General features: G+C 37.0%; 1 protein-coding gene across 4 annotated transcripts in view; it reads right to left on the reverse strand.

The window, feature by feature from the left end:
- LOC120630931 (oxysterol-binding protein-related protein 1) overlaps positions 1 to 12,449 on the reverse strand; it is a 35,465-nt gene that overhangs the window by 10,242 nt on the left and 12,774 nt on the right. For all 4 annotated transcript variants that reach the window (XM_039900311.1, XM_039900303.1, XM_039900285.1 and 1 more), the window contains one exon: positions 803 to 1,023. In XM_039900311.1, the coding sequence (XP_039756245.1) occupies positions 803 to 929 (127 nt within the window). In that variant the 5' untranslated portion in view covers positions 930 to 1,023. The remainder of the gene's footprint in view (positions 1 to 802; positions 1,024 to 12,449) is intronic.

A 12,449-nucleotide genomic window follows, 5' to 3' on the forward strand; every position in this document is an offset into this window, starting at 1 on the left:
CAAAAATCCTTGAAATCTTGATCTGTTAAATATTAAATTGCAAATTGAAATAGCTGGCTAAAAAAAGATACAGCTGAGTAACAACGAACTTAAAAATGCGGATCTTAATGAGGGTTTTACATTTATGTGACCGTTAGGTGGGTCGGGGACATTAAGGTTAGGACGCCGGAGGCATTTCATGTATTTGAATAACGCCCATTTAATGTAGCTTAGATTCCAAGGCAGAGCTCATGCTCAAGACATTTTTTTAATTGGTTTTCGGAGTGATATTAGTTCATCATAGACTTTTATACCTTTACCTAAGTTTAATAAATTGTGGCTGCCATAGAAAAGAACATACAGAACCCTCATTTAGCCATTATTGCATGCATTGTATCCAAATTAATGAAAAAGCCCCGCGCACGTCTCGTTTCACACCCTCTAAATCACAAACTTCTCCCATTATCCCCAGCTTATGGTGAACGTTTAGAACATTGGAGGTACAATAAATAATGTCAACTGCTTAATAAAATGAAGTGACTAACCGCCGTTTCGAGAAATACTTCTAAAGTGGAGTGGTTTTTGATGCTTCAATATTATTGGTGTACACGGTTTCAGTATGTTCTTAATTCTGTAGTGGCTACAATACAATCGATGAATTTCTTAGAGACAAAGCTGCTTGGAAGCTGGTCGCTCAGCTCTCAATCTCTCACAAGATAGAGAAATTTGTTGTTGTTGAAAAGGTTGTTAAACTGAAAAAAGTAATCTGCTTGCCGGCTTAATCAAATCGTTTCAGGGGTTTATTCGTAGGAGCATAACTTACCAGCGATGTACTCCATCCTCGCAACCGGGTCTGTTTGCTCAGACGCCATTCTTAGGAGATGAGCATACTCCAAGTACTCCAGCATGCGCTGAAGGAAGGACAACGGTTCATTGAATACGACAGGCATCGTGATTTTCGAGAGCTCCTTGCCCACACAATTCTTCAGGACCGACCAGAGGGAGAAGTCGCCTCGGCTGAATTGGGCCACTGGGAGAGAGGTCCTGAAAGAAAACAGAATGTATAATACCTTTTTTTGTCGTGGATTAACTAAATTTTGGGTAGTTCTGCAAGAAACTAGAATAACGTTTGAATTTCGATAATTGTTAGGTTAGAAAAGAACATTTTAAATACTTAATGTTTAATATATTACTACTTTACTAGCGTACCCAGTCCGCTTCGCCGGGCTAGATTTTGCTTTTTTTTATTTAAACAATAAACTTACATCATTCAATTTTTAATTTAAGTCTCATAATATATTCTCATAATATACTCTTCTATTCTCTTCTCGAGCGGGTGAAGATCGTTATCTACACCCATGTACATCCAAAAATAGAATATCATCATAGTAAATAAAAGCTGTATTTGATAGTTTGACAGTTCAAAAATAGGTCGTATATATCGTCACGAAACTTTACAGGATTACTCGCCAGGTCAATACGGAGATTCCCTGAAATCGGTCCAGCCGTTTCGGAGCCTATAAGGAACATACCCACACACTTTCTCTTTTATATATATAGAGATAGATACCGATAGCCCTGAGCATGAACACCCCATATCTATAGGTGTTATAAGAACACCTCAAATTTTACCTACAAAAATTTTACGATATCAGATGCAAATTCAAAATTTCTTTATTCATGTAGGCCTATCACAGGCACTTATGAAGCGTTCACACATCTGTTTACATAATTGAAAGGGGATGGTAATAAATTCGTTCGCCAACTTAGACGTAAGGCTATGAGGGTTTCAAACGCGCCCTGGTATAAGAAGAGCCCACGACAAACTTAGCCGGTTAATTTTTTTTTTGTTATCAGCATCACACAATGAATTAATATTAAGCTATGAAGTTAGAGCAATTCAGACCCAAGCTTTATTATCGTTTTAGTTATCCTTAACATTATAATAGGATTTTTCTGTAAGCTGTCGTTTTATATAAACTTTGAAGTTATTGAGAGACGTTTCGTATTCCCCTGTTTTCTTTTTAAAACTAAGAAAAGCGACTTAATTATTTTTGGCGTAAAAATTTCAAGAAACATTACGTCTACGGTCTAGGTTTATTTCTTTCTTTCATATTACTTTTTTCATATTTGTCTTGGAGTCCTCTGCACATGTTGGTAGAAAGGTGAATTTTTGGTCAGTTTTAGACAAATTTTCTTACGTAATAAGCTTTTCAAAAATAATCATAATAGAGACATGTCTACGCTACACTTAGATTTTCCAAAAAAAAAATACTCTATGCTTTATCCAAGTAAGCAATAGGGAAATAAATTTGTATTAGTGTTTGGAAAATCCAGCCTATAGTATCCTCTTCAGTCCATCAATATCAATATAAAACCAATTGATTCTAAAGTGTTTTCTCCACTTGGAACTCTAAAGTTTCCCGCAGTTTTTCTCTTTCAAGAGTTGTACCAACAGTGCTCGGTCTGGGGGCGGGAGCCACCTCAAGGTCGTATCTCCGATCAATAGCCGCCCGCTACACAGTACAGACGTCTCCCGGGAGATATAGAAATATAGGTTTGCGAGAGAGTAACAATTTTTTGCCTTTCAAGGCAAGCGAGATACAACCAGTATTTGCAAGCAAAAATAGTCAACCCTGATCTTGTAAATTTAGTGTTAGATTAATTACAAATTCTGGTAGTTAACAAATGATCTTTTAAATGTTATATTCTTGTTTTATGACGAAGCTTGTTAAATACGAAGTTGTTGAGTGTTTTAGAGGTTAATGTACTATTACTATAAAATTTTGTGTTTAGATGAAAGTGGAACTTCAAAAATCATCAGATGACATTGAATTTAAAACTGCTATCCTATTCCTACACATCAATCTAGATAAGGATAGCAATACAAAAAAAAAATAGTTTCCCGGATCGATTTCCGCTACGATGGTCAATCTTAAATTCGAATTTCCAACTACGCGGGAGATATTATAGTGCAATGAGAGTGTACAGATACAGGGGCACTCTATTTTGTCTCACTTTCATAGTCCAATGGAACTAGATTAATCAATCTGCCATCTGAAAATTCTAGATTAGATAGATTCTTAACATCTGTCAATGTCCATTTACCCTTGACTTTATAAACGTTTTAGCACAGCTTATAAACTGCATGTTAAACTTTATTGCTGATGCATGATACACGTAATTAAGATAATACAGAAACCGTATACACGACTAATAATGAAGCAATAAAAACCAGTCCAGTTTAGTAGTGTTTTCGAACTGGCGGTTAATCACAATATTCCATTTAGCAGTTGACAATAATTCAAAATCTGCTATACGCTTTCTTATGTGTTTGTTTATACTATAACACTGCAATCTCAGACTTTATCGTCTCTAACTTACAGATGAGAACTGATCGTTTTAAGAGAAACAGTGACAACAAAGAACTCAAAACTGATAACTGCTCGTAGTAGAGTAGTACCTATGAAACTAAAAAATGCAGTAGATTTACATTTACTTTCATGACAGTTGCAAGTATTATTCACTGACGTGTAAAGCCCCTAATTTTATAACACATGCATTGCCAAATTAGAGTTAAATTTGTTGATGAGATTAATGCAAATTCTACACAATGGAGGCAACGTAACAGTGGAAAATAAAAAAATGTACAAAAACATGCGTATATCGCCAGTTCCAAATATCGTGTTGTTCCAAGTAATAATAAAAATGTATCGTACAAGAAACTTCCTTATTGGTAATTCGAACGCCTTTACAAAATTATGGCTTCATTTAATATACCTATTCGACGATTCAGGAGACAAATCCTCCTCAAGGCCGCATCTCCGATCAATAGCTGCCTGCTACAAAGTATAGACGCAGCAAATTTCTCGGAAGATATAATATTTGAGCTTAGCAAACCAGAAGGTACATATATATATATATATAGTCAAAGTCAAAGTCAAAGTCAAAGTCAAAAATATCTTTATTCAAGTAGGCCCACAGGTGGCACTTTTGATGCGTACATAAAAATTACACGGTAGTGAGATGATGGCGATAACCACATTCGTAAACTTAAAACTAAAGCTACGAGGGTTCCAAACGCGTCCCGGTCTAAGAAGAAGCCCACAACAAACTTAGCCGGGTGTTTTTTTTTTTTTGTTATCGCCATCTCACAATGTCATTTTAAATTATTAGAAGAGCAACCTTGTTAGAGCAATAATTTACACCCAAGCTTTTTTATCGTTTACGTAGTCCTTTATACTATAATAGGACTTTTCTATAAGCTTACGTTTAATACAAACTTTGATCTTTTTAAGAGACATCTCCATTTATATATATATATATATATATAAATATTTATGTACCTTAAGTTATCCAATAGGCTTAGAAACAAATTATGTCATGAGATTCGTCAGAAGTTTCAGATGAATCTCCGAAGATGTATAGAGTCTTGAATGATTAACATATGATCAAGGTTGGTACCTTGATCGCGATGTATATAAAGATGTGAAATGGGTGTGCTCAGTCAGCTTTTATATACCTATATATACATCGCCCGCGTTTGGATCGGGTTTTGTGAATTTCACGGGATCTGTTTGTGTTCCTAGGATAAAAAGTATCCTAGCTACGAGCAAAATTTCATCATTATCTATCCAGTGGTTGGGTCAACTATAGGTAACGAATAAACAAACAGAGACACTTTATTGACTAGTATGAATATTGGATGCTCAAGTGTCCATCGACGATGCCTTAGTTTTAGGCCGCCATTTCACCCAGGATCACCTTTATCGTCTTCGAGATGCAAAGACGTGACTGCCGTAGTTAAACCCCGCTTAATTACGCGTTTACTCACCCTAACACAGGCACCTAAATGTGTTTTCTCGGAATTCGGGAACGTCTGCTCTCCACGCGGAGTAGATTTGCTGAATGTGTTTATTATTTTCGCCTGACTCAATATGATTTTGAGACTCGTTGTGGTTTAAGATCACTCGAGAACTCTCCAGAATTTTATGCTACAGTATTCGAAACGTTTCTTTTAATAAGCTTACAGCTTTCGTCGGTGAATGATAATAATATAATGGAAAGACGCAGTTCATATTTCAGCGGCAACTTCCAATTGGTAGCGTTCCAAGGTCACTCGACGGATCGATAGTGGCATTTCCCGCTCTGAAAAGCTCTGATTTATGGATGTATCTCTCGTAAATTTCTTTGATGTTTCATCTCACTTACCTACCTTTCTACAATGCGTGTTGACAGTCGATTGAGCTGATAAAATGTAGCATGATAGCTATGAAGCTTTTGTGTCCTCTGCCTTGATCTAGTGCATTTTCTTCTATGGATCAAAAATTAAAATAAAATCGAAAGCCTGGCCTGGAGTTAGAAAACTTGGATTGTACAATGTACATGTCAGTGCTTCGAAACAAAGGTCAGTCTATTTAAAGTGACTCTGGTAAGCTTCGAAGCGAAGATGAAAATAAACTAATCAGGTCATCATCACCATCATCATCATCATCATGTCTTGTGGAGAGCTCTAAATACCATGGTCTTGTGTCGTTTGGGTCCGGCGGCTCCCTGCAACTTACTTGATGACATCCGTCCACCTTGTGGGAGATCTAACAACACTGCGTTTACCGGTGTGAGGTCGCCATTCTAACAACTTGGGACCCCAACGCCCATCAATTCTCCAAGCTACATGGCCCGCCCACTGCAAGTGAGGGCACTAAGCAAGTGTTACTTTCTTGTGAGTGATGAATGAATTTGGATAGAGATAATTTAATTCACAAAAAAGTCGTAAGAAATCTAACCAGGAGCCGTAAAGCGCCAGAACACTTCTCGCTGTATCTGGTACAGCGAGGAGGGTGTCAAAAAAAGTATGCATTAAATATGAGCGTGTAATTTGCTAACGCCGCGCCGCGGCCAGGGTCATGCTGTAATCAGATCGGTGAAACCATCCGCACGCGAGCCTACTTGATTAACCGCTAAATAAAATATGAGCGGTGGGAAATGAGGGCTTTAAAAGCAGACAAAATAAAACGATGAAAAAGAGAACATATAAAGTAGGAACAAATGCATAAAGTGTCCGCTCTGATGTGGGATCCCACTTCTGACATCGGTATTTAAACGCGATGTGGGATTAGGATATCACATGAGCGAGCTGGAATTCAGATTTGATTCACGTGGCAACAGAAAATGCGACATAAATAGCGATGTTGCCGCTACGTGCACTTTTCCTTTTCCCGACCCAATTTAAAAATCTAATCATAATAATTTGTTTCATTACCTTTGTTTGTAGGTAAATTATTACAGACTGCACCACAACTAAACAGTTCATATTAAGAAGTACTTTGCTTAAATTATGCACTGACTTCAAAAAAACACACTGTAATGAAGCTGAGTACCCAGTCGCTTTTTTTAGGTTGTGGGTTGGGATCTTTTGGACCCGATTTCCCCTTGGATCACTATCTGGACCACTATCTTTGATAGCCGATGTAGGTGGGTATTTAAAGCATCCCAGGATATTTCGCTAAGGCGGAGCGGTAGTAAAATGGTCTTTTATGGCAACCTTTTATTTAGGTCAGTCATAAGAACGCAAGCATAATTTCTGTAGACTTTAGTATAACATTTACAAACAAAATATAAAGTTCTTAAGTTGACAATAGTTGAGCTACGTACCTAATTACTTTACTTTCTAATAATCAAGAAGCCGTGTAGTCTAATACTCACACAAACATATTCTATTGCTGTAACACCTAAAGGGATTATTTACGCCTGTGTAACCCAAGAAAGATGTATTTTGGTACAAATTGTATTATATATAAATTGTATTCGAAGTTTGTATTAAACGTAAGCTTATAGAAAAGTCCTATAAAACTATTCTATAAAAAAAGCTTGGGTGTGAATTATTGGTCTAACCAGGTTGCTCTTCTAATAAATTTTAAATGACATTGTGAGATGGTGATAACAAAAAAAAGCACCTGGCTAAGTTTGTGTTGGGCTTCTTCTTAGACCAGGAAGCGTTTGGAACCCTCGTAGTTCGTGAGCACACTCTCGTATAGGTATCTACGCGACACTGTACCGGAACCCTAAATCGCTTAGCGGCTTTGTCAGTAAGGTGGTAACTAGCCACGACCAGATCAGATCAGATTAAGTTCTGAAATGATAGATTTCCAGATTCCCCCGCTGGGAATCGAACCCGGGGCCTTCTACTTAAATTCACGCACTCACCGCTGCGCCGGGGCTAATAAGGCAGGTCTAGTTTCCAATATATTTTTACTCGTATACCTAAGTAGGTACATGTTATGTTTATATAGAACAGCCAGCCGTCGTGTTGGACGGAGCAGGATCAATACTCGGTTAGTCTCGGAGCGATCATTATCGCTATCCTTTGGTAAACACAATACGGTCTCCCTACCAAGGACATACGCCGTACACACCCCAATAGTAAAGATCTTATTATTGGAACGTACCTTTTCTTAAGACCTTCTAATACGAATTATGACATTATTTATTTATTCATAAAATATCATTATCAAAAATCAAATTAGAAGAAAAAATAAAAACTAAAATAAGTATTCAACTAAAAACTAATCAAAATGATACTGTAAATATATGAAATAAATTATTATAACAGATTGATAAGTGATAGTAAATTAAAAATTAAAATTTATAATAAAGAAAGGTAATTATTAATAATAAATAAGTAATGGCCAATTTATCAAAAAAAAAATCTACCTCCCAAGAATTTCCAAGGAATGGAATACTACTAAAAAATCAACGACCAGCCCAAACCGCTGGTCTTAGAGATATGAATTCGGAGGGTGTATTCTTTATAGAGTGTAAGAATCCACTAAGAAAGGATACTTTGAAATTCCATCCTTAAGGGAGTGAAATTGTGGATGGAATACTTATAATAAAACTGTCTGACCTACATTAAATGTTTTTGGAACGCGTGGACGATGCAAAGCAAAAAGGTTTACACAAAACAGTTGTAGATACGCGGATGAAGTCGCGGGGAGCTGCTATTCGCAAGAACGGCCTATTAAATGACGTGTGTTCATCAATCTGTGGCAACCTTGGATCGGTACAAATGCTTTGCTGCTTAGCTGCAAATAACGACGGTAGAACTATGCTAGACAACATTTGTTACAAAACGCTCTAATACTACCATAAACATAATAAGTACGACAGCCATAATAAACATAATACTTATATTATATTGCAAACCGATTCGTGTAACACCATAAATCGTCAAGAAGCGGTGATAGCCTAGTGCTTCGGCTTCACTTTTTGAAGTCAAGTAGAAACCTCAGCACGCAACTTTTCTAAGTTATGTGCGTTCTAAGCAGTTAAAATATCACTTGCTTTAACGATGTAGGAAAACATTGTGAGGTAGCTCGCATGCCTGAGAGTTTTTCATAATATTCTTAAAGGCTTGCGGAGGCCACAAATCCGAACTGGGCCAGCGTGGTGCTAAACTTTTCTCAGTGTTGTATTCGCCCATGCCCTGTAGTAGGCCGGTTACGGGTCGATATATAACAATGTTGGCATGAATCACGGCGACTGCGTAAGAGTCTTGTTGAAAACACTGAACACAGCACTTAAATATTATAGATGTATCATAATAATTCATTGCTTTCCGTTCCAAAGATTGTAGAGACAGTTTATTCCTGCTACGAAATTTCCAAAGCGAACATAAAATACGTCTGGTGAAGCTTTTATTACACTTCAATAAAATTGTTACTGCTTAGCTATTATATACATTGTGCGTGTTATATTATGGATTTATACAATTATCAAACAGGTCGATCGGGAAATAATTTTGACACTTTAGATTAACATCGCGGTGGTTTAATCTATGCTGTGCCTATAATTTTTTTACGCCGTTATACCTGTTACTGCAATTTCATCGAGGTTCGCCCTTTTAAACAACTAAAAATTAGTCTAACCTACATAATGCTTCGTACTGTGTTATTAGTTTAATCTAGAAGCGAGTAAATTAGTAGCTAATATATGAATGTAGCTAATTATTCTAGAAAAAGGTACAGCGATCTCCGCGTCTTGTATAATAACGTATTCAGAATATTGTTGGGGCTGCCTCGATTCTGCAGCGTCTCATGTTGCGCCGTATGTTTGCGGATGCGCGCACGGATTGTTTCCACACAACGTTGCGCGTCTTTGGTGCGCAGGGTGCGGAATAGCTCCAACATAGTTCTGAAGATGATTGCGGCTAGACTGGACTGTCATTATCTCCGGCATTGCTGTGATAGGCACGTTGCAATACCAATGCCGCTTAGACAGTATTGTGTGACTATTCATCTTCTTTAGATTTTTATTTTGATTGGGTTTATTGACTTTGATTTAATTTTAACTAAATTAAATTGTATAGTTAGATGTATTTATGTACATGTATTTATTTTAATTGCATTTAATTTAATTTTGTTACTGGTGTACGATATTAAATTTTTTTATGGGTAAAGCCTGAAATAAATGATTATTATTTTATTATTATTATTATTAAACGTGTCTGAATATCTAAAATTTAGTCGAGTAAGTTAGTAAGTTGTTAAGTCGAGTCAATACAATTCATTTTATTCATTTCGGGCGGGTAGCAGCCCCCACGACTCGTCCATGCCGGTTCAAATTCACCGGTCAAAGTCAAAGTCAAAGTCAAAAATATCTTTATTAAAGTAGGCCCGGCCCATAGGTGGCACTTTTGATGCGTACATAATAATTACACGGTAGTGATATGATGGTACATAATAATTACACGGTAGTGATAACCACATTCGTAAACTTAAAACTAAAGCTACGAGGGTTCCAAACGCGTCCTGGTCTAAGAAGAAGCCCACAACAAACTTAGCCGGGTGTTTTTTTTTTTTTATCACCATCTCACAATGTCATTTAAAATTATTAGAAGAGCAACCTGGTTAGAGCACTAATTCACACCTAAGCTTTTTTATCGCTTACGTAGTCCTTTATACTATAATAGGACTTTTATATAAGCTTACGTTAAACCGGCTGAACGCATCCGAAGCTATCGATTTAGTCGAGTTCTTTGGTTAACCAGACTTCAAGTGAACTAATCCAAAAGTAATAAATCTTTTGTAAACTGTATTTTTGGGCAGTAGCGAGCGAGCGTATTCGAGTATTTTAGCTACTAAATTAATTGCTACTTAACTAAACTACTACTCTAGGCTTAAGTGTGAAGTGAAAATGGTATCAAACCAGCAGGTATCGTCAAAGCCCGTAGGTGAACATCGGAAATAAACAGATACACTTTCACCATCATCACCATCATGTTTGTTCTTTTTATTCGTTTTTATTGATTTTTTTTGAAAATTGTTAGTTCATAAGCGAAATTAGCATGTAGTGTTTACCTTTAAATGGTTTTGCATTTATTTTTTTATTCATTTTCTTACAATCATAAGTAGATAGGTGACTTTATGTCCTGAAACTCCATTGAGTTTGTATGGACATTGCACAGTCCTCTAATGTTATACAAAATTTTAAAATTTAAGCGGGTAGGTGAACAAATTCGCCGCCAGCAGGTCGAGATACCGCATCATATAAAGCAATCCCACCGCCAGCTGACAAGCGGCCCATAGGCATATACAGGTTGCTCCCAGAACACGATTTCAATATTCTTCCAATTTCTGGAAATACTTTTTGACAAAATTCAAAAAATTAAAAATTCATTTATTTCAAGTAGGCCTAATATAAGCACTTTCGAAACGTCAAGTCTGTCTGTTTGTAGTGATTCTACCACCGGTTCGGAAGGCAGATTCTACCGAGAAGAAGCCGGCAAGAAACTCAGCAGTTGCTCTTTTCCAACATCAACAATTTACATTTTGCATTTTAACATTTTTCTATCTTGTGAGAGCAGAAAGCGGAGCCGGATGCTTCAAGCAACCTTGTCATTGAAAAATTCATCAATTGAATTGTGACAACATATTATACTACTACTACTTTTGTCAGCATACTCTGTGTAATGTATATATGATAAGTAATTATTTGTATGTATGTAAAATCGCTGGTAGACCCAATAAATAAATAAATAAATGTTAACCCATTAATGGCCCACTGCACGAGTCTCCTCATACAATGAGAAGGGGTTAAGGCCGTAGTCCACCACGCTGGCGCAGTAAGCTCTAGACACCTTTGAGAACATCTCCCAGGCATGCAGGTTTCCTCGCGATGTTTTTCTTCACCATTGGAGCAAGTGATATTTTAATTACCCCGTTATTGTAGTGCATCAGAAATGTTCGCGAGGTACTCATACTGATGACTTTTTTGTTATCAGAAAAGCGCGAATAGCATCCTAGATGAAAAGAACGTGTGTAAGCAGTAACGGAATCCTGAAAGCATTAATAAATCGATACGACTCTCCGATTTACAAGCTGTATATTAAACTCCACGTAGGGCTGCCTGGACGCGGAAATTCTAATTTGTAGGTTTCTGTATAATGCATATTAATATTTTATGTAAGTTTTTTTGATTTTGTTTAGTTTTTAATTATCCTGTGATGTAATAGTATAGATGGGACATAGTTACCAAATAAAAATATAAATAAATAAAATTAGAAAAGTTGAAGGTGCGTGCTAAAATTCGAACTCGGCCCCGGCACATACACTTTAACATTTATAATATTAGTATTCAAGTATGTACTTATATTATAAAACCTTTTTGCTGACTCCAGTATAGATAAACAACCTCTTAACTCGACTCAATAGTTACTAAGTGCCTCCCTCCTTCCCACGAGGAAGTGGGAGGTAGTGGGAAGGAGTGGGAGGGGGTGGGAGGAACGGCAACAGTTGACTTACTTAAGTATCACATCTCCCTATTGCGGAGTAATTAAACGTACGTGTTCGAGGGTTTGCTTAGCATACATTGGGGTAATTCAGTTGTGAGATACGAAGTTGAATAGTTTCCTGCTTACTTAGCCCAGATAGGACGCTAACATTCACTTAAAGTTAACAATCACGTAAAATAATGTTTAATATTATAAGCAGTTGACGTATGGTTATGGCACTTAGGGACTTTTATATAAATCGCCTTTTTTAAGACGTGTCGCGGGTTGTTGATTGGAAATCGAAAGGAGAGAAAGGGAGAAAAGATGAGCAAACGGAGAAGCGAAAGGGCTAGGGAATGGGGAAGCAGAAGCAAAGGGAAATCAAAATGAAAAGCGAAAGGGGATGCATAAGGTAAAGCGAAAGTGCCTATCACATTTCAACGAAGTGTACAGTTCATCATCGTCACCACATCAAACCATTACTGGCACACTAGAGAGCACGGCTCTCCCCCCATGAGAAGGGGCTAAAGTCCATTACGCTGGCCCAGTACGGATTGGTGGGCTCCACACTCCTTGGAGCACATTAAGTAGATATATCAGGCATGCAGGTTTATTTAGTTATTTATTTGTTAGTAATCCAACAGCGTTTTAATTTAATTTGGTTAAAGGTTAACCAAATTATTTTGGTTAAAGGTTTATC

Source organism: Pararge aegeria, chromosome 2, assembly GCF_905163445.1.
Source record: "Pararge aegeria chromosome 2, ilParAegt1.1, whole genome shotgun sequence".
NCBI classification, from domain to species: domain Eukaryota; kingdom Metazoa; phylum Arthropoda; class Insecta; order Lepidoptera; family Nymphalidae; genus Pararge; species Pararge aegeria.